Below are 24,288 nucleotides of genomic sequence, written 5' to 3' on the forward strand. Positions count from 1 at the left end.
CCACCATCCCCTCTTCTGAGGATTGTCAGTCTGTACTCTACTTCCACGTCTCTGGGTCTACCCTATTCCTCAGACTGTTATGTTCATTATATTCCACAAATAAGTAAGATCATGTGATATTTGTCTTTCTCTGCTTGGCTTGTTTCACTCAGGATAATGCTTTCCAGGTCCTTCCATACACAATGGAGTACGATGCAGCTATAGGAAAGAAAGATCTCTTATCCACTATCCTCGTTTTCAAATTCATCACCCATTTTTAAGACCGCAAAGTATAACATGTGTGCTTGGATTCAAGGTCTCTTCTCTCGCCTAGAATCCTGCTAAATGGTTCACCTATCTCCAGTCTTCTTCTAACCCAGTACAGTCTGAAGATTCTGACATGCAAATCAAATCACATCTCTTGCTCAATTCCAAATCTTTCGAAGGATCTACAAGGACGTTAGGGAAAAAGTACATAGAACCACCACCAGATAGCCCCTACCTTCAACCCTGGCCCCTCACCGCCTCACCTTTCTAAAACCTACTCATTCTCAATAATTAGTTCAAGCTTCACACCCTCCATGAATATTCTTCAAATCCTTTACACACCTCCCCCAAAATAAGATATTTCTTCCTCAATATCCATAAGCCACCTTGCAGATGAGTCCATTGCACTGCATTATAATTGTTTACCTGCCTATCTCCCTCACAAATCCGTGACCACCTTGGAGGTCAGTATTCTGCTCCATCCTTTTATCTGGCATCTAGTAGGTACTCAGTAAATGTCTCTTATTTCTTAGGTATATGCAAGAATGGAAAGAGGGAGGATATCACAGCTTCTAACACGGAGAGAGTAAGAAAAAGTCACTACAAAAGGTCACATTTGAAGGATAAGGGGACTTTACAACCCTTGTGTCCTCATATATTTTTTTATCATTTTAGAAAGTTGACCTCATCCCTTACCTTGATTTTGAGTACCATGCACAAAACAAAATTGGCAGACTTACCTTAATGCTTCATGAGTTACTCTTGATGGCAGACAATCACCTAGCAAACAAAGTCTCCTAACGATACTCCTGGAGAGAGTGTGCTCATCATATGTATTCTGACATAACAGAAGTAACAGTCTTCCGAAAGTCACATTACGTGTGAGTTCACTTACCCGACACAGGCCTTGAACACAGATGTCATTAGTTTCAGTTCCACAAGGGGTGCCATCGGCAACCTTATCCTTCAACTGGTAGAAGTTAGTGGTTCCAGCAACCCGACAATAGAGCTTACAGCGATCTTTTATGGCAACTGTTAAGAAAATGTAAAATTTTTGTCATACAACAATACAACGGTGTCTCAAAAAAAAATCACATAGAAAAGATTCCGATTACTTACTCCCGCTGTACTTTGGAAGCCATCTCACGTTCGGGGAAAGACCATTGATATTGAAATGTTTACCATCAAAATCAGAACACTGCTTCTCACGAAAGTCTTGCTTGCCTTTTGGACATGAATCAGTGTTACATGATCGAAATTTCATCCTGCGGCCCACACAGTACTTTCCTCCGTTTCTTGGCCTAGTCAAATTCAATACATTTTAACACATCAGTATAATATTATTTCTGCCATTTACCTCTAAAACTGTTCCATTCCTTTCCAGGGTGTCCCACTAACACTTTGAATACCACAGAAGTGTGGAACATGGTTTGTAAGCAACTCCATGGCTAATAACCTAAAAATATCCATCTTAGTGGATGCGGAGCCTGGAGGGCAGAAATGCATCTTACTCATGACTTGATTAACTAACAAGGACCTATAATGGTAATTTGTTTTAAAACTTCAAAAAACGGTTTGTGCATATTCTGGAATATATAACATAGTAGTCAATGATGATAAAGATAATACCACGTTTAAAAAGAAGGAATATAGATGAGTCTTTATCCTATTTATCCTACTTAGCACTCAGTTCAAAGAGTTTCATGGTATCACACTATAGCCATTCATCTCTCTTTCAAATTTTGCTGGAAAATAAAAACGTCTCAGCATTTTTTAATATGAAGATTCCTAGCATAATTTAATTATGATAAGTTCTAATTAACTCAGATTTTATTAAAAATATGTCACATTTCTGTAGTAAAAATTCTTGCTAATAGGGGTTAAGTGAAAAGTGTCATATTGCTTAACAATTTATATATTACATAACAGAAACATTATTTTAGAATCTTTATGGAATCTCTAAGTTCTTTGAAATAATGATGAGAGGAAATATGCTTCATTACTTATTCAAGCTAAAGACATGGATGCATCTATAATGTAAGAACCAAAGAAAGGAAATAGGACTTTTCAAATTACACAAAACAGTAAAAAACTGGTAATGAAACTATATAGTTTGTTCAGGAGAGCCAAAACATGGCTAAAAGGAGAAAGTAGCTTTCAACAGAAGCACAGTAAATGTTAAAAAAAAAAAAAAAGGCCATTATACTACTGTCATTATAACTATTTGTCAAATTCATACTAAATTAGAAAAAAAAATAATAATGGCCCTGTCTGAACTCTGATTCTAAAGATTATTTTTATCTATTCATTTATTTTTAAGGTCTGAATCTACCAGGATATGAAATAATATGGCTTAAAGTGTTCCAGAAGTTTTCTGAATCTCAGAAACTTACAGACTGACCTCCAGTTTAGAAGTGAATGAAACTGATGTTTAGTTTCTGGTGCCTTGAGATAATCTTAATTTACAGTGACATAAAATAGACATACTCGGGGCGATTACAGAGCCTGGTTGTGCTTTTGATTCCACCTCCACATGTTCTTGAACAAGAACTGTAAGGTCCCCATGGTCCCCATTCACCATCTACAGGACGTGATTCCATTTCTTTGTTTACACATAGCCCATGGTGGCAATGCTAGAAAAGTAACAAAAAGAAGTGATTCGTGTACATCTAGTCAGAACACCACAGTAACTATAATCGCAGCATAAAGATCACTAGAACAATAAAGTGTATACAATTTACAGTAAAATGTTAATTCAGATATGATTATATTTAATGCCATGTTATGAATATTTATTGATTTTCTATTGGGGAATTGTAAGAAGATCTATGTAACACAAAAAGAATAAAAAACGTCCCTTGCCTTTGAGATTTAGAGACTCCTCAGGAGAGGGAAGACCTATACATATGGAAAAACTTAGTAAAATCAAAAGTATTTTTTAAACAGCAAATATCAGATTAATACAGTATATAACCATGCACGGTTTTGATATAGTTATGTATCACTCTCTCGTTCTTCAGCTACTCTCCTTCATCCAAAGTCTCCAGAATCACTTTGTTTCTTACTTACAAGTAAATGGAAACTTACAGAAGACTCTGCCACGATCTCCCATCACCCCTTCTACCCACCCATCAGCATCTGTGTCCAGCACTCAGCCTTCCAGCCTATTTGTATACATGAAAAATCCAGGGTCCTAGCCAAAGTCAATCCCTCCACCTATCCACTTAATCTCTGCCCTTCTCACTACTCAAAACATCACTCAGCAATTCTCTCAACTCCCCTACATCATCATTGTTCTCGTTTCTATGACATGAAAGCGAATGTGGTTCATGCACTGCTGTCCATGAACTAGACACTGTCAGCCTGTGAGGAGATGAGTACAGAAATTGAGAGTCAGCATTTATTGTAAGTTTTACAGAGTAATTTTATGTTGGTTAAAGTTAATAATGTAAATATCAGCTTATATTTGTTTTAGTTTTATTTAATTTTAAGTAACATAAAGTTGACCATTTTAACCATTTTTAAGTGTACGGTTCAGTGGTACTAAGTACATTCACATTGTTGTGTAACCATCTAACCAAACTGAAATCTCCATCTTCCCATACTGAAGCTGGACACCCATCATATAATAATTTCTCATTCTCCCTTCCTCCCAGCCCCTGGCAACCACCATTCTACTTTGTTTCTATGAGTTTGACTACCCTAGATGTCTCATATAATTGAAATAATAGTGTATTTATCTTTTTGTGACTGACTTATTTCACTTAGCATAACATCTTCAAGGTTCACACATGTAGCATGTGCCAAAATTTCCTTTATTAAAAAAGGCTGTATCTGGGTGGTGGGCACACAATGCAATATACAGATGATGTATTATAAAATTGTATACTTGAAACCTATAGAATTATACTAACCAATGTTACTCCAATAAATCGAATTTTTGAAAAAGACTGAATCATATTTCATTGTACATAAATACCACATATTGTTTATTCACTCATCTGTTGATGGACAGTTGGATTGCTTCACCTCTTGGCTACTATAAATAATGCTGCTACAAACATGAGTGTGTAAATATCTCTTCAAGACCCTGTTCTCAATTCTTTTGGAGCCATACTGAGAAGTAGTATTGTTGGGTTATATGATAATTGCATTTTTAATTGTTTTGAGGAAGCACAATTTTTTTGCCATAGGAAAATCTGGCTTACATTTTTAATGTCTTCTTTCGTTTCATTTTCCTAGTCAATCATTGTATCATTTTGTACAAAATATATTGAAAAAGTTTTTTAAAAAGACTGGTCCTTTACTTGAGACAGTTTAAAAATACTCCACTAGAATATTCTCATTAATATATAAACACACTCTTTTTTTTTTTTTTCTCCCCCTTTAACAACCACCCACAACAATCAAAACAAAAACCAAGTTTTCTTAGATAACACTTCCCTCACCAGCTACTGTACTGTTTCTCCTTGAAAGGGTTGTTTATGTTCATTGTCTAACTCTCTTCACCTATTTTCTCATAACCTCACCCTAGCCAAGCTTTTATACCCTAGCCTCCATGGCTTATGTGTAAATCTCCGATGTCCTTCCACAACATATAATCAATAGCCAGTTCTCAGTCTCAGTTTTCCTTGACTTAGCAGTATGTAACATAGCTAATTATTATTCTTGATATATTATTTTTCTGTTAATTCCCAGGGCTCCACATTCTTGACATTCTTTAATGATTAGCTTTTCACAGTTTCTTCTACTGGGTCTTCTTCTTTCCAACCTCTTAACAATAGAATGTCCCCAGGCTCAGATACTGGACCTTTATTCTTCTCTATCAACGATCACTCCCAGCCCAGATCTCTCTCCTGACCTCCAAACTCCATATACAACTGCTTCCTCATCTTCATTGAATATCTAATAAACATTTCACACACAGAAACCCCAAATCAAACTCCTGCCCTACCCCTTAAAAATCTTGAGTTGATCTAAGTTGATTGTATAGCAGACCCTTAATAAATCTTTGTTGAATGAATACTATAGGCAATTTTACTAGAAGAAAAAATGCCTTGTGCCCTCCATTAGAACAAATCATTCAATATAAGAAAGCCACAATAGAGGTGAACAAAAATTAAATGTTAGAATAGACTATACTATGTGCATGTAAATTTTGTTAGCATCTTCCAGAAACATTTCAATAATACCTGCATGCACTCCTATGTGTGTGTGTGTGTGTGTGTGTGTGTGTCCGAGATATCAGAGCACAAAAAAGATAAAATGTTATAGTATTCAACAGATAATAAAATCAACTCACTGTCAGATGGGTTCACCATGTTTTCATAAAAATAGATTTATTAACAAAATAATTAAACAGACCGTCTCACATGTAAGATAGTCACAAGATACATGAATTAAAGAAGAGTGTTCAGGCCAAGTTATAGAACGTGTGTTTAAAATTTCCTTTGAATAAAAAATCCATTTAGTACAGCACATTGCTAATGTTAATGTAATATAAGGGCTCACTACTTTCAATTAATTAAAAAAGGGAATTTATATCTATCATGATCAACTTGTAGTTACCTCAAACACCACCTCTGCTTTCAATCTACAAGGGCTTTAAGGTAGGTCTCAGTATCTAATCACATTTACCTTACTTCCAACAAATCCATGCCCACCATACCACGTCATTAGGGAAAATATTCAAATGATTAATAAGCACATGAAAAGATTCCTAAGGTTGGTAACAATCAGTGAAACGTTAATTAAAACCACAATAAGATTCCATTTTACACCCACTAGAATAGCTAAAAGTTTGTTAAAACATTCACAATATCAAAAATTGGCAAAGAATGCAGACAGAGCAACTGGAACTTTCAGACATTGCTAATAGGAATCTAAAATGGTACACATATTTTGGAAAATTGTTTGGCACTCTCTTAAGAAGTTAAACACACACCTACCCTATGACCCAGAAATTCTATTCTGGGTATTTACCCAAGAGAAATGCAAACATAAGTCTATGAGAAGACCTGTACAAGGATGCTCATAGCAGCTTTATTCATAACAACCAAATACTGGAAATGATCCAAATGTCTAACAGGAGACTGGGTAAACAAATTATGGTGCACTTGTACAGTTGAATTATACTGCAACATCAAGGAATGAAGTACTGATGTATACAATAATATGGGTGAAACACAAAAACATTATGTTGACCAAAAGATGCTTGACCCAATCTCCACCCCCAAAGGGGTATACTGTATAGTTTCATTTATATTAAATCAAGAATAGACAGACTGATCTATGGAGATAGAAACATCAACAGGAGCTGTCTCTGGGGAGAAGAGAAATTGTCTACAAAGAGTCAAGACTGAACTTTCTTGATAGGGAAGTTGGCTGTGTGTGCATCTATATTTGCTAAAACCTATCAAACTGTATGCTGAAGAGATGTACATTTTATTCCTATACATATCTTAATTTAAAAAATGTTTATGTGCAAACTGGATTTAGACTGCTCGATGAATGAGTTATAAATAGTGTATCTCTTTTAGTTTATAAATATATTAATTACTGTTTTAGCCACATGAAATCAAGCCTGAAGGTCAATGGGATGTAGTTACTTTAATATTTGCTAAGTCACTAAGGCCCAATCCTAGATTTGAATCACATGAATGTCTTGGAGTACATCTTTCTAATATCAACAGCCCAGTATTCACACTTCAGAGAGGTCTTTTTCTCTGCTAACGCTCAGAGAGTCAGTAACTCTCACAAATGCTACCTCCGTCTAAAAAAAAAACCAATTAGCCAATTACAAGTACTAGTCACAAGAAGTAAAAAAAAAATAGTCTTTTTAATAGTTCTTACTCTCAAAATATAAATTTTAAATAAAGTTCAGATTTTAAAATTCAGTGCCAGCTTCAATCAATGAGCTAAAAATTCCACTAGAATTTTGATATTAAAATAATTTGAATGCAAAACAGTTTCAATGAGTACTTCAGATACTGCAAGAAGTTCTAAATAAAACTTCAATAACTCATCTGTGATGTGAGTGACATTCACGGGAAACACATACCTTTGGATGGAAAACTGATGCAAGGAAAGGGCAGGAGCTGGTACAAACATTTCAATGAGGCAACAGGTGGTAAAGACACATCTTCAGCGAGTGCACTGAACTCAACTCTATGTTTTAACTTTTGCCTAATGTGAGCTTAGGCAGCACTGGCCAACCCATTGCCAAGAGGTATTCCTTTTGCACTGGGGTAGCTCAGAGGAGGCTAACAGATTAAAACGTGTGCAGTATAGACAACACTCACTACCAAACCCAGAAGAACTCAACTTCACACTGGAGTACCAAGTACACTGACTTCACCTTCACATACAACATGTTCCATTATCACGGTAAGCTCTGACACTCGGCATCATACTGGCAGATTTACATAAGCTCATGAGTGATAGTAGAATGCAAAATGTACAATGGTAGACAGTTTACTGTGAAAATATAATGTATTTTGATATCATTAGAACCAATGAAATCCAACAGAGACACTTAAAACTTTAAGTTCCACTTAACTGAATCTTATGGGAGAAAATGTATGAAATGGTAACATCCTTGGATTTGGAGATTTGCTGAAATAGTAGGACTGTATGTCTATACTCATTTTTAATAACAAAACTATAATATACTTAGATAACTATATATATTATATATGTATTTGCTTTTATGACAACTATATGTAACTTTAATAGTCATATGCTAGGTCTTGAAAAAGGGTGACATAATTTTAATTTGCTAGACACCATACTGCCTCATAAAATCATGGCAATAATATTAAATCAACTAGCAGAACACAAGTTGACAGCACATGATAAATGCAGAGCAACCACATCCTGGGATAATCTCTCGATACAGGACTCACCCTTGGAGAAAACCTACCATCCCAGGACCACAGTTTGTTCCGTCTGCCAGAGGCATGTGCTGAGTACGGCAGCCCTTGTGAACGCCCTCTGCACTCGTGCACCAGAGACGCCGGCACTGTTTCTGCAGAGCAACAGAAGGCAGGCAAGTCAACCTAGTGCCACAACCACTGGCTCAAGGCACTGTAAAGCCTTAGTTCATAAGTTGATCTTATATAGTTCCTGGTTTCAGTTAGAGCTGGAAATAATCATCAAAAAAATCTTCACTAAGTACCAGCCATTGATTTTCCTTTAAATACATAAAATGGCAGCATTTTGTTTTTTCAAACTTTTAGACTTTCATCAAACATTGAACAGTGGAAGAGATGAATTGGAGTGGAAATATTCAAAATTATGTGAGACATTTTTCTCTTTTTGCAAGACATTTTTCTAAAGGGCTTTCTGTTGTTAAATGTTATTCACAAGGAGTCTCCAAAAGCCTCCTTTGATCCCATGGTGGAATGTATGAATAATGTGCATAGAAATACTGTATAATGTATACTATTTTGTGAATATAATGTAGACTTTCAACTTTTGAACAAAGGGTTCTGAAGTATTCACAAGAAACAGAAATCCATGGAGACTCACAGGAGCTCTACCCAAGATAATACCTCTTTGTCTGAATTTAAATTCAGAGTTTATTTAGTGTCTAAATTAGGTAGAAAGAAAGAAGAAAAAAATGTATCTTCTATGTAAAAATTTAAGGTAAATCTTCCCCCCTCCATAGTGGATGTTTAAAGGCTTATTAAAATCTGTGACAATGAATTTAAGATTTTAGGAACAATATTCACTGTGTGTAGTATGTATGTCCCTACACTCACTGTTAAGTAACTTTTATTCATTCATTCAACATACAACAAGCATTTCTTTCTCGGCACCTAGTAGGTGGCAGATCCTTCACTGAACACTGGGGTCTATCTTAAATGAGTAGATAAGGTTGCATTTCTGGTCCAATGGTTCTCACAACCTAGTACTCTATCTCGCCTATGAAAAATTCCCAAAATAACTTATAAATAGTTTAATGAAAACTAAAAAACATGCCCAAAGTTCATTCCTTTTGATTCCAATCTATGTAAATTAAAATGTAGTCTGTTATATTGCTGGGTCCTTTATAGAACTCAATATCAAAATATAAAACTATCTCACATAATTTTCTCCCCCCATCCCCCAAATCATAGAATTTGAAATCCCATTCGTTTTCAAAACCTCTCTGTGGCTTTGTTTCTAGATGGGAATATTTCATAGGGTTTTGTGAAAGTTCAACATAATTTTTAAGTTCCTAACAGAGTACCTGGCGTAGAATAAGCACTCAATGAATTTTAGTTTTGCATTTTCTAAACCCCTTTCTGACAAATACCAAATTTTTCTAACACTTAAAAACGTTTAAGATATTTTTAGTTTACCTTCTTTTCAAAAGAATACACACTTTGAAATATATTCTAACCAACTTTTCAAACTAAAAGACAACATTTTTCTTACCAAATAGGGACACACTTGTGATCCAGGACCAAACATAAGTTCACACTGCTTGTTTACATCATACATTAATCCCGGAAGTTGTGAGGACAAATCATATATTCTCCCATTTGGTTTGTCAAGGAGGCATTCCCCATGACCAGTACTGTATAATGACAGAAAATAGAATATTGTGACTATGTAGAGATACATGTCAGTATAAAATTCTCCATCACATTTTCTGTAGTTCTGCATTCCAAAGAGAATATCAGTGTTTTTTTTATAATTTAAAACCCAGCTCAAATTAAAGTCAGTAAGAAAACCTCACAGTTTACAAAGGATTTCTTATGTGTTTGTTCTCTCTTGGGTCCTACTACTGCCTTGAAGGTAATTAAAAAAAGAAAAAAGACAAAGCCATCAGAATATAATTTATGAATAGTCATATGTTAATATCCTGATAGTTTTGGTCTACTTTGATATCCAATAGTAATGCCTCATACCTAATGTCAAAAAAAAAAGAAAGTCAAAATGCAAAAATAAAAACAAGTTTTCAAATCATTTGAGAAAATACATTTCTAGTTCTAAACTATAACAAAGCAAAGGAATTTCAAACAGCACTATGCTGTCTCCACCTCAAAGAGGTTTTTAAGAAAGTTGTATAACAGTCAGGAATGCAGGTTTGGGAGTCCGCTTTCGATCCCACCACTTCCCAGGGTGCACGGCTGCCCACAGCCCCAAATCTGCTCATCCGTAAACTGAGAGTGATAATACCTGCCTTGAAAATTGTTATTAGAGTACATAATATATTTAAAGAACTTAGAAAAGTCGTAAATGGCGAGGCAAATGCTAGATAGATCTGAACTATAAAGCCTCAAAACAACTTTTAAGAGTGAAATGCAAACGACTCTTTCCATGTTTTTAAACATCCATTTGTACAGTGAATGTAAACTTAAATTTAAACAAAAAACTAATCAGAAATTGAATCACTTTAAAAGAACATACACATTTCAAATTTAAAAAATGTTCAATGATTTTACTAAAGTAACATAAAATCAAACTTACTCTAGGAATTCAGTGATATATTTCTGACTACATTTTGACCAGGTCCAAGGACTTGTGTGGTAATTTAAAGTTGGAGCCATCACATGATATTGATGTTTGATTCCAGTTTCCTTACATTTAAAACTATCATCATGTGGAACATTAAATCTAAAAATAAAAACAGACACTTAAAAAAGAATACTAAAATATTTATACACCATTCATAATAAATCTCTCACTTTTTTTTAATCCTCACCCGAGGACATTTTTCCATTTATCTTCAGATAGAGTGGGAGGGAGGAAGTGAGAGGGAGAGAGAAGGAAACATCAATGTGAGAGAGACACACCAACTGGTTGCCTCCTGCACGACCCTGACCAGGGCCAGGGATGAACTGCAAATGAGGTACGTGCCCTTGACCTGAATCGAACCTGCAACTTATTGTTCCATGGGCCAACACTCCAATGATTCATCCAAACCAGCCAGGGCAGTAACAAATCTCTTATATTTGTATTATATTATAATGTAAAATGTAGATAAGTCTGTTTACATCAGAATTTGTACTCTACCTCTCTCCATACAGCATTATAAAACTGAGTTACCTCTATGTTAAGAAGCACAGAATCTCTTGAGAAACACTAGATTATAACTTTGATCAGTAGTAGTCTGTTAACATGATAGTTGAATATAAACAATCAAAATATTTGGATTCTTGCTCACCTCCTCGCAATAAGGACGGAGTATTCACATAAAAATACTAGCAGTTTTCAACATGCATATCTTAGATGTGTGGAAAGATTAGGTAAAGCAATACTGCACTGAATTCCAGACCACTGATTATTGGTACAGTATAACAGGACTTCTTTGAAATAAGCCGGTCAGAGAAGGACAAATACCATATAATCTCACTTATGTGTGGAATCTAATGAACAAAAGAAACTGACAACTAAAATAGATACAGAGGCATGGATACATGGAACAGACTGAAAAGTCAGAGGCGTGGGGGGCTAGATGGAGGAAGGTGAAGGGATTAGCCAAGAAACATATATGCATAAGACATAGACACAGACAACAGTAAGGGAACAGCCAGAGAAAAGGGGAGTGGGGGCTAGGTGGAGGTGGGCAAATGGGGGTAAAACGGGAATGGAAGACACTTTGCTTGGGGTCATCATAATAATGTTTTATTGAGTTGTACACTTGAAACCTGTATGGTCACCCCAATAAATTCAATATTTTTTAAAAAGGGACTTCTTTAATCACTAATTCTATATCATCCCATAATATTCACTTATTTTATATGAAAGAGCCTAAGTTTCTAGTCTATATTTAGTAAGCGATGACCAACAGAATGGAATAATAAAACCATTCCTAAAAGGCAACCAAATTTTCACAACAAGAGCAATATTAAATAATTTTATTTAATTATTTAAATAACGCAACAGATTCTATGCGTTCTTTTGAGGATCCAATTACACACACATAGTGAAAAGGAACACTGAAAATACCTTGCAGGCTGAAGTTTTTACTTAAATCAGTCTTTTATGTAAACTACTTACCCATATTCTAAAGACACCTAAAGAATTTCTCAGGAAGAAAATAAATGTCTAAGATGGTGTTCTCTGCAAGAAGTCTTCTAAACCAGCAAATAGTGTCTTTGGATGCTGCTGCAATGCATCTATGACCCTCAGTTATGTTCCTGATCCTATCCCCCACTTCAAGAAGCAACTTAAAAATCTGAGTGTGCACCTTGCTGATGCTCATGAGATATAACCATCCTAAAAGGGATTTGAAGAGGCACTAGTTTAATAAAAAGGATCTCCACTTGGAATTGTTCCAGCTGAATACTCTAATTATGTCAAGGTATGACCAGGAAAAGAAAATGTAGTCCAACTAAGAGGCAACTCAAGCCTCAATTCCTTATTAGCCATTAACCAAGAAATCCCAGCAGTTCTGGGGGTACATGGGAATCATTTTTCAGAGGATGTTTGTATAGGGGTTTCTGACTTTCCATGGGAGCTCCAAACGTATCACTGGAAATCACGGCCTCCATCCTTACAGCATAGAACCCCAGTAGAATTTTTAATAATGTAGGAACAGATAGGAGAATCTCAAACTTTTACCAAAAATAAAGAAATATGAATCTGGAAGGAAAAGTTTTCAAAAATCTTTTAATTATTAAGAAATTCCCACATACCACATTCTCTGCTGGGGCTCTGAGCCATAAGGGCAAGAAACGAGTTGGTATTACAAATATTTTTGGGAGCTACCCATAATCAGGAGCCCCTGCAGGCCCTCCCATAAAATGGTAGAGGACAGTACCTGGTCATGTCTAGGATAACAAGAGACAGAGGCCAGAACTGCTTGTCATGTAATCCAATACAGTAATGAACTAAAAGAATTCCCAAGTTCTAGTTCTTTGCTTAGTCTGTTGATCTGTGCAGCCTGTCTGACCTAACATAGATCACAAAAGAGCCAGAGTTAGCATTTCAGGGATAAAAATTACACTAAAAATATTTTTAAGACATAGAGGTGCTAATGATTTAATTGAAGGTGGAATGTTAAACACGCTAAATAGAATGGATAGAAGGCATATTAATGAGGCGACAGAAGGTACTTACACGTGCCCAAGCTCGTGGGCTATGGTAAAGGCAGCACTGAGCCCGTTCTCTTCACTAATAGAGCAACTCCGTAAAGGATCACACAGGGTACCTAATTCTGCTAGACCTGGAAAATTTCATATTTGTATTTCATCAAAATGGGAAATACAAAATCATTAAGTAAGAACTAAATTTTAAAGCATTTGCCGTTGGTATTACTACTTAGACATGAATGCAGAGCTGGCTGTTAACAGTACATGAACGTTTTATGAAGTAAAAGAAAAAACAAACAATTTGTCTGCAGTTGAAGTCTTTTAAACAAGTTCTTGGATTCCCTTAATAAAGAAAATAATACAAAAATATGAGGTGAGCAAACAATTTTTATAAAACAGGAAAATAAAAATATTTGTTGCAGGAAAGATAAACATTTAGACCATATTAGTGTAGACTATAAGAAAGGCGACGAATGAAGTTGATAAGAAAACTAACAAACAAAATAGCATGGGTCACAATAATCTATTTTCTTTAAATTTTTTTAGGTTTTCAGGCAGCATATAATTATTCAATTATCACAATAATTAAATGAGTTAATACAGGGGTGGGGCAAAAGTACATTTATAGATGTTCATATGGAAAATATATTAATAAGTAACAATGCAACAACAAACTGTTTCGTATACTCACAACTGTAAACCTAGTTTTGTCTCATCCTGTATATGTTACAAGCTTATAATGGTGCCTGGTATTTAATAAATGTTAACTAAAACATGATTATGACAAGAATTATTGCAAGCACTTGATTTTATAACTATTTCAGCAATGGAAAATGTATTGTATACTAACATCTATGCACACTAATATAAAGAACAATGTGCAATGTAAATGGGCTGCTGAAAAGAGGAAGATAGCATGGACTGGCAAAAGACCAAAGACAACAATAATTACAGTTGATAGAGTCCTTTAAAAATAAACTAGAATAAGAAATTTAAAGTAAGAGTTCACTACAACAATCCATATTCCATCAACCAAGCTTTGTTTCATTTATTTACTTTTTAATTTAACATATTATCATGGTTTTTGCTATTACTATCCTTCAATAGTTGCTTACAAATTTATCTGCTTTCCTACTCCTACAATGATTCCTTTCATAAAAACATTTTTCATATAGGACCAATTTCTTACTATAAAATTTTTGCATTTAGAAATGTCTTAATATAGAGTAGATTGCATTGTTTGTTTTAACTCTCTACTCCTACATATTCTTTTATTCATGAAAACTAAAAACAGACATTTTTCACAGCATTTAAGATAAATAACATAAAAATTAGGTTTTGTTGTGCTCTAAAAGAAATAGAGGTTAAACTGAAGAATCTAAAAATGCTGGAAAAATTCAGACTAATAAGTTTATTTGTCAATACCTGTTTTTTTTGTTTTTGTTTTTATTTTATCCTCACCCGAGGATATTTTTCCATTTTTTGTATAGCTAGAGTGGGAGGGAGAGAGAGGAAGGGAGAGAGAGAGAGAAACATTGACGTGAAGGGACACATCGAGTGGCTGCCACCCACACGACCAACCAGGGCCGGGGACAAATTGCAACCGAAGTACGTGCCCTTAGCGGGAACCGAACCCGGGTCTCTCCGGACCGCAGGCCGACGCTTTAACCGCTGAGCCAAACTGGCCAGGGCTGTCAACACCTGTTTTAACAATAATGAAAGGTTTGCTTTTTCTGACCCAATGGTCAAAAAACATACGTGGGCATAAGCCCCTTCCCCTCCCCCCACAAGAGCATTTATAATTAAGACCAAAAGCAAGGAAGAAAATAAATAAATAAAAATTCTTTTTTTTAACAGTCCTCTGTCCAAAGTATGAGGAAATTATTGTTTTCTGTAATTATGAGTCACACTGCACATGAAATTCTTTAGTCAGTTTTAGTCAATATTCTATTTCACCTTTGTCAGAATAAGTTATAACTGAACACATTTTTTAATGAATATTCAGCTCTTCTCCATGCTTTCATTAGTATTTTCTATCTCTCAAGTGGCTCAAATTCCAATATATTTATTTTTAAGGACATGGAGATATTTGGAACATGATGTTGTCTCCATTACTACCCAAACTTTGTTTCATGCTTAAAGATATATTCTAAACTGATCATTTCAGTCATGTAACAGGTCTGTGAAAATATGCACTGCATGTGAATAGAGACCATGCTCAAATGCCCATAAACAGGCAAGACCAACAAAAATTGAAGGGAATGTATAGCATTATGATACCAAGCTGCTTGTTGATGGTTTGTGCCTAGACTCACTAAAGCTGGTATTGGGTTCTCTCAAGTGGTCAATGTGGAATAAAGTACATGAGCCCAAATTGGGTACAGCTTCCCTTGTCTGGAAGTGGAAGAAGCTGCACAGGGTTATCTAATCTCACTATCTTAAAGGATAAAAATCATTTTTTAACATAGTTTGCAAAACATGCTCAAAGAGTGGACCAATAGTACCTGCAAAAGAAGGTATAGCAGGAAACCTAATAATTATTACCAACATTCTGTGTTTGTCTTTAATAATTATCCTTAGTTTATCATTTTCCCATGTATTTTAGATGAGAAAATAAAATACTAAATCTTGTGTTAATACAAGATGTACAACCTTGGGGAAGTCATTCTCATTCGTAAAATTGGAATAGTTGTTCTTACTTCATAGGTTTTTTGTGAAAATTAAGAGTTAAATCATTGAAAACCTTAATATAGTATACAATATATAAACACTATTCAGCTATATTAGCTATCACTATTATCTTTACCCTTCACTCAACAGAATAGTCAGAACACTTTCATTTCATAGTTTATGTTTCTAAATGTCACTATGATTTATGTGCATCAGGGAAGCTGAAAACTACAAAAAATGAATGGGGACTAGGAGACCACCCACTTCTACATGAATAGTCCAGAATGTGCAGCATTAAATCATTTAAAAAAATAGTAAGATTTGGCAGACATTTTCATACTTAAATTTTAGCAGTAGGGCACAGATATTGTAAGAAATATATTCAAGAATTCTTGTTAGATGATTGATTGATAAACTATATCTAACAAAGCCAGAGAATAGTCTGCAGGGAGAAGAGAATAGGGTCTGTTGTAATAATTAGAGTAGCTGGTGTCTATTTCCACATTTGTAGAAGATTAGAATTTCTAAAGGGTCCCCCTAACACAAAGAAACTAGACCATTAATAAAAAGTACTTTTTAATGAATACTGACCTCCCATGTTTTACAAGAATGTTCAAGTCCCAATCTCTAAAATCTAACACACGTATCTTCTCTCTGTTCCTGTCTCATACAATATGCATGCCTACACACATACATTTATACTTGAGCTAAATTCTAAGGGGTAAGCAATGAATAGTAAGGATAGAAGATACTCTTAGGGCAATGCTGATAAAGTAATATGATCCAGAGACTAAGAGCTTGCTAGAGGGAGCCTCAATATATAGGATCTGATCCTGAATTTTCCATCAGGAACCCTGGTTAGTAACACCCTTTGGGTAACAGCAAAAACAACAGAAAATCGTCTCTGGAAGAAAGTCCATTCTTTTTAAGCAGTTCACACTAATCTCATTCATGGATTACTATTAAGTAAATATGAACTCATAATGAAAGATCACCAAATATACAAACAAGTCAACACAAGGGAAAGTGGGCAGAAGCCACATATTTGGCCTTCAACTGTTTAAGATATGGGAACGATCAGAGATGGATATAAAATTACTCCAAATGAAATGCTTAAGTAAACATGAAACACAATTACAAATATGAACAAATATAAAAAGAAAGTCAACAAAATGAACATAGATATTGTGTAAGAACTAACTAGGATCTATTCACTTTAAAAACATATGTTAAAATGGAAGAGTCAGAGGATGGTTGAAATATCAAATTAGAAGCAGCCAAAGAGAGAAACAGTAAAATGCATGTTAGAGCTGCTTGGACGAGACATGAAGAGAAAAAGGAATGAAAGCATGGAAAACAGAATGAGTAGACCTAATTAAATACCATAGTTAGAATCCCATGAGACAGCAAATGGAATACAAATTTTTTGGGGAAAAAAGATGGGAATTTTTCAGAGATGAAGATATCAATCAATGGATACAGAAATCACAACATATCTCAAGCAGAATAAATAAAAAGAAATTCATATTAAGACACAAATTTAATGAAACTACATTACATCCAAAACAAAGAGAGGATTTCATAAGCAGCCAGAATATGGAACAGATCACCAAAAAAAACAAAACAAAAAAAACTACAACTAAACAGACTACAGATTTCTCAATAGCAAAAATCAAAAGATAATGCAATTACATATTTAAAATATTGAGATAAAATAACCGTCAACCTAGAATTGGTACCTAGAAATAGGGGTAAATTAAGGACACTTCAAGAATAAATTAAAATAGAGAATTTTTCAGTAATTTATCTTCTCTGAAGGATTTTTAGAATCTATAATTCAGGGGTCAGGAGGGGGAGAGAAACAACCTCAGAATCAAGGTTTAAGATGTAAAAAGAAATTATAAAAAATGTATAAAAATGAGAACAAACTTTAATGAATATTAAATATAAAACATTATCCTTAAATACACAAAGTTTACAAAATGATAGAAAATAGACAATATATGCCCTGGACAATTTGGCTCAGTGGTTAGAGCATCGGCCTGTGGTCCAGAGAGACCCGGGTTTGGTTCCTGCTAAGGGCACGTACCTTGGTTGCAGTTTGTCCCCGGCCCTGGTTGGGTCGTGCGGGTGAAGGCCACTCGATGTGTCCCTTTCATGTCGATGTTTCTCTCTCTCTCTCTCTTTCTCTCTCTCTCCTATGCTATCTGAACAAAATATTGAAAAATGTCCTCGGGTGAGGAAAAAAAAAAAAGAAAATAGACAATATCATATAAGTTAGGAGGAAGTAGAACAAAGTTTAAGTAATCTAAGATATCTGTTTAGGAGAGAGCTTTAGATGTTAAATATGAAATAAGTTAAAAGCCAAAGTAATAACATCGTACATACAATTTTCAACCTGCACAGAAAATGGTGGAATAAGAAAACTAATTTAAAAACACATTTACTCAGAGAAGGCCAAAGAGTGATGGAGGGGAAGGGAAGCACAGTGCAAAATGGGATAAATAGAAAACAAAATCAAAATGGCATATATAAGTCAATATATACCATATATACCAATATATACCATAACAATTACAATGAGTGTAAATGGACTAACCTTGCCAGTTATATAGATTATAGATGTTATTTTAAAAATCCAATTATATTTTATTTTCAAGAAAAACACCTAAAGTATAAGGGCCTTGGAAAATTAAAGGAACAGCTATATCCAGCAAATACTATACAAAAGTTGGGGTAGCTACATTATTGTCGGACATAATATTTTAAATATATAACTATACTGACTTTTTAATTTAAAAAGTATTATTAGATGTGGAGTCACTGTACAATTGTAAGAGGTTCAATTGAAACTTATATGTACCAAAATCATTAGCCTGAAAATAGACAAAGTGAAAAATTGTAATATTATATGGAGAGTGACAGATATATACTCATGTTTCAAGTTAGTTACCTAACAAGCAAAAAATTAGTAAGTATATACCTGGCTTGAATAACACAATTAGCAAGTTTGATTTAACAGACATAGAGAACCCTGTGTACCATAGAGAATATACATTCTTTTAAAAAAATACATTATTTTTTAATTGACTACATAATAGACCATAAAGGTAATTATCAAAAGATTCCAAAGAATTGGTATCATATAGATCATGATCTCCAACTACAATGACATTAAACTAGAATTCAATAAGAAGAAAATTTTAAATGCTTTTCTAAATAATAAATCAAAGAAATCATGATGGAATTTATACATACTAAGAATTTTTTATAATTTTGAATGACATAAAAATATCTCTCTAAACTTGTGGGACACAACCACATAATACATTGAAGTAAACTGATAGTCTTAAATAATAAAATTAGAAAAGAAAATATCCTGGATGTTAACCAGCTAAGATAATTTACATTACAAATAGAACAGCAGGAGTAAATTGAAAAAAACAAGTGCAGAAATTAGTGAAGTAAAAACAACAGATAAAAAGCAAATAATTGGTGCCTGGCAGGTGTGGCTCAGTAACTGAGAATTGACCCATGCACCAAGAGATCGCTGGTTCAATTCCTGGTCAGGGCACATGCCCAGATTTGGGCCCAATCTCCAGTGGGGGGCATGCAGGAGGCGGCCAGTTGATATTCTCTCTCATAGATGTTTCTATCTCTCTCTCTCCTTTCCTCTCTCTAAAAATCAATAAAGAAAAAATATTTTTTAAGAAAGCAAATAATTGGTTATTTAAAGAGATAAACTTGATAGACAATATTCTAGCTCAAATTCATTAGTAATAATAAAATTGAAAATTTTTAATGTAATAAAATATATTACATTCAGATTGGCAAAAAGGAGCAATCTGAAGATAGCTCTTGTTGATAAGGACATAATCAAAAGGAATGTTGATACACTATTTATAAAGGTTCAAATTGGTACAACCACTTTAAAAAATAATTTGGTAAATCTTATTACATTGAACATTAGCACATTTACTGACAAAAAAATTCTAATAATAAGACTATATACTTTAGCTCTTATAGGAAAGTTAATAACAAAACACAGTTGGAATTAACCCAAATATCCACTGACAGGATAAAGGATATGTGAACCATGGGTAAAATATTATACAGCAGTGAAAATGCATGAACTAAAACCACAAAGCTAAAAAAAAAAAGCAAAACCAAACAATTTCTCTTAGGAACATATACACATGTAATAAAACTTTTTCAAAAGATGGAAGGAGCTGGCACATACAAAATTCACAATACTGGCCACCTCTTGGGGAAATGCAAGGGGACAGAACAGGACTTAGCACAGGACATACAATAATACTGATGAAATTTCAAGCTCTTAAATCTGGTGGTTGATTCATGGCTATTCATTTTATTATTTTCCTTTAAATTTGCATATGGATTATTGAGTATTATTTCGTATGAATCAAATATTGTAAATTAAACCCTTAAAATAAGCTCTGCACAGCAATTGATACTTAGTAACTGGCACATATTAGTTCTTATTATTCTTTAGAATTTATAGAAGCAGAATCAAATAATAGTGACAACTATAATCATTAACCCAGACAACTGATCAAGATGATTAAAATGTAAAATAACCTAAACATCATCTTAAATTCAGTAAACAATTATATAGGCTATATTTAATTTACAAAATAACTTACCTAGTGTGTCACATTTCTCTCTAGCTCCACAAATGTCTTCCCTTAAAAAAAAGATTAATTTTGAAGCATTTTCAGAAAATATTTTTGCAACAAGCCAAAACAAAGATAAAGAAGTTTAAATATTACCACAAACTGACTTCTGAAATCCAGTTCTTAGTAAGCTCTCAATAAGTTCAGACCTAGAGCTGTGTATATCAGTAAGCAATAGGTGCTATATAAAAGTGATTGCTGTAAATAGTTGAAGCTTAACCAAGTTCAATGAAAAACTTTCTAAGTGTATTTTTCACCTTTTTGCCTTTACATATACAGTATGTGTAACATAATCTACTCTTTCTTTATGTCTCAATATTATTGTGAGCTTTCGTGATTATTCTCTGCTGCAAAATAATGTGGTTCTCAGATGTTACCAAGTTGCTTAAGGTTTACTGCTTCTTCCTTACTTAGTCCCTAGTCACTTAACTTGAAAGTTCTCTTGTCTCTCTCCTTATGGTCTCCTCTTCTAGCCCTTTCTACCTCTCCTGTTTAAGCTGTTATTTATAGTCTCTGTTGCTTGGCCTCTAAACTACAGTCCAGGGCAGGACCAAGGACTGATAATAGACGACTATATAAAATTAAGTCAATTCTGCTTCAGTTTTGCAAAGAGATGAAGTCCATGTCCCCAGTTACATATGGACTAAAGGTTTGCATTTCAGAGTTCTAAAAGCTGAAAATTCTCCAACTCTGATCCTCAAGTGAGAGATTTATTTCCTTTGATCAACCAACTGACAAAAGTACCCAACAACCTAGAATTTAAATATTCTGGTAGCATCAGTGTTGCTGAAACAAAGGTGAGAATTAACAATGGACAGTGGTAAAATGGATTATCATTTTATAATAGCAGAAGCTGTTTTTCATATATCTAAGTTTGAGAAAAACCTTCAAAAGCAGCTTACATGCATTGAACATCAAAATAAGAAATAAATTTTTTTTTAAGTAGAAGGACCACTTTTATTAGACAAATAAATGCAAAAGCTCTCCTTTCCAAGTGATTGAATGATCAAGCAGGAAATGAACACCACTTGTTCTCAGTTCCCTAATTTCTAAATATTTTTCTTAATTGTCTTATTTTACCACTAATATAATAAGGTAATTATTTTGTTTAGGTCATACCATTACTTAACAACCCAACAATGCTAATTTCCTAAGGAATCAATTCCTAAGGAAATGCTAATTTCCCAAGGGTACTGGTCTAAAAGAATAGAAGAATGCTTTCAATCAATAATACCTTTTGTAATACAAGTTCTCACAGAACACTTCTGTATCACTGATAAAGAATTAAGGTAACAAGAAGTATCAGTGATCATGCAGGAGAAAAATGGTAAGCAATGGCAGTTAGAAGTGTTATATTTCTGAAACTGTACCTAGTGATAAGAACAGCAGTATCATGATGGGATGGGTGAGCATCATCAAGAACATTCTGAGTTTGTTGCCACAAACAAAAGTTGCGTAATGTGGTAGCTGCATTAAAACTGATGACTGGTCCTTCCTGTGCAAAAAATACACAATTCAGTATTACGCAAAACATTCGTGGCCTCTCTTCCCTCAAAGCTTGTCAGTGTCCATGCAAATTATCAAATAGCATTTTAAAAGGCAAGTAAAGTGGCATTCTCTCTCCCTCATATTTCAAACACGTTTCAGCAATACGTACAACACTGTGATCAAACAGAGTCTAATTAGACAGTCTCAATATAACCAACCAGTCTCTAGAATAAAAACACTACCTTCTAAAAATTACCACATTCTAAATCCTTCAACCATAGGATTATAAAAGTGAATACATGAATGTTTTTAAGGGGAAAATTCTTAATTGTTTGTTAATGTGTTACTTCCTCTGCTGTTATTCCATTTTATTTCTATCACAACAGGAAAAGTTAATCTCATTCCTTTCAAGTTTTCAAAGTAATCTCATTCCAAATCAAGTTTTTTTAAACATGAATTTTAAAGTATCTTATTTCTAATAAGTTTCTTTTTATACACACACACACACACACACACACACACACACACACATGCTAGGAGCCTACTACAACTAAAATTACTAATTTGAGAGCTGTTTCTTACCTGTTCATTATGAATTATAATTAATTTTACAATTACTATGTTTATAAGATTTCCAATACTTGAGTCCTTATAGATTGCTGCAACCTGCAGGGAAATAAAAATGTAGGATTAGATGTCTGAAATGAATTTCTTTTCAAAAGTAAATTGAAACCAGTCCGAGAGCATCAATTCTCCAACTTAGCTGCACAATGGAATCTCCTAGGGAGCTTTTCACAAATCCTGAAGCTCAGGCCACATCCCTTACCAATTAAGTCAGAATCTCCAGGGGTGAGGCTTAGTCATCAATATCTTTTAAAATTCCTCAGGATATTTTTTTTTTTTAATGAGTCCAAGCCAACTTTGAGAACCAGTATCCTAAACCTTGCTACTGAGATTTGTCCTGGATCAGCAGAATCCCTGTCACCTAGATCTGGTTAGAAATACAAAATCTCAGGCCTCACCATGGATTGGTGAGTCAAAAATCTGCATGAACATGCATTGATGCTTGAAAAATGCTGTTCTCAATGATTCAGCAGAAATGCACTTTATTCTGTATCACAGTCCACAATTTATGTGGCCACAATGCTCATAATAAATACTTTTCTGGTAGTTTTACCTGATCTCTTCTGCCATGGTTGCACATTTCCAGTTCTACATATGCTTATGATTTTTAAAGTTTAGCACTACTGGAACCCATAGTGATAGATTCATCCAGAATCATATAAAGAGCCATAGAAGAGATTATGGGTCACAACCTGGTTCTTAACTCTCCAAAACTGTAGAACACAGTCTAAGAGACACTCTGCATGGGTTCGGTTTGTGGTTCATAATTAAGGTGCTATCCAATTCACTAATTCATATCCTCTTCTGTAACCATCATAAAGGTCACCACTGTAGTAGGAATGTCTTCCATGGCCAAGGCCTCTGTCTCACACTCCATTAGTAACACATCTCAGTAGACCTGGACTAGCTGTGCAATAAAAATTGCTTCTGAAACCTTGATCACCATCTCCTGGACCATTGCCCAAACCAAGGCAGCGATTGCTTCAGTAGGTGTTACATCTCTCAGTTATTTAATAAATATTCGGCCTCCACTCCTTGTTTTGTTGACTAGAGGATGTGGTCACTGATCTTGTGGAGAATACAATGTGCTAGAAGTACAAGTAGCAGAGCCCTCGCTCCATCAGCACAATGAATAGTATAACTGCTTCTGTGGCTGCCAGTGCCAGAGTCCTACCAGAACCGGAGCCACAGGCCAAGCCTCTCTGGAGAGGCTGACACTGCAGGGTAGCACAGACTTGCACATCCCAGCACTTTTCCTAGTGTTTTAGTGGTGCAGCCACAAGCACAGGTTTGTCATCTCTCCCTGAAGTGATGCCTTTGGCTTTGGAGGGTGGCATTTATTTGGCAAGAGTGGTGGTCGCCACAGTGGGGTTAAGAGTAAGTTAATATATGCATGTATGCATGACCAATGGACATGGACAACTAAGCCGGGGACAGGGTGGAGGGGGGGTGGGGTGGAGGGTGCCAATGGGGTAAAAAGGTAAAATATCTGTAACAAAAAAATAAATAAAAATTCATAAAAAAAAAAAAGAGTAAGTTAA

At 34.6% G+C, this 24,288-nt stretch overlaps 1 protein-coding gene across 1 annotated transcript in view; it reads right to left on the reverse strand.

Annotated features, from left to right (window-relative positions):
- Positions 1-24,288, reverse strand: part of ADAMTS20 (ADAM metallopeptidase with thrombospondin type 1 motif 20) — a 165,456-nt gene that overhangs the window by 85,181 nt on the left and 55,987 nt on the right. Inside the window, exons 5-14 of the mRNA XM_036251991.1 lie at positions 22,706-22,789; positions 22,006-22,130; positions 20,606-20,646; positions 13,300-13,405; positions 10,705-10,851; positions 9,667-9,808; positions 8,168-8,272; positions 2,734-2,879; positions 1,366-1,547; positions 1,142-1,278 (exon numbers count right to left, since the gene is read on the reverse strand). Coding sequence (XP_036107884.1) covers positions 1,142-1,278; positions 1,366-1,547; positions 2,734-2,879; positions 8,168-8,272; positions 9,667-9,808; positions 10,705-10,851; positions 13,300-13,405; positions 20,606-20,646; positions 22,006-22,130; positions 22,706-22,789 — 1,215 coding nt within the window. The remainder of the gene's footprint in view (positions 1-1,141; positions 1,279-1,365; positions 1,548-2,733; positions 2,880-8,167; positions 8,273-9,666; positions 9,809-10,704; positions 10,852-13,299; positions 13,406-20,605; positions 20,647-22,005; positions 22,131-22,705; positions 22,790-24,288) is intronic.

The sequence above is a fragment of the Molossus molossus genome, unplaced genomic scaffold, assembly GCF_014108415.1.
Source record: "Molossus molossus isolate mMolMol1 unplaced genomic scaffold, mMolMol1.p scaffold_m16_p_10, whole genome shotgun sequence".
NCBI classification, from domain to species: domain Eukaryota; kingdom Metazoa; phylum Chordata; class Mammalia; order Chiroptera; family Molossidae; genus Molossus; species Molossus molossus.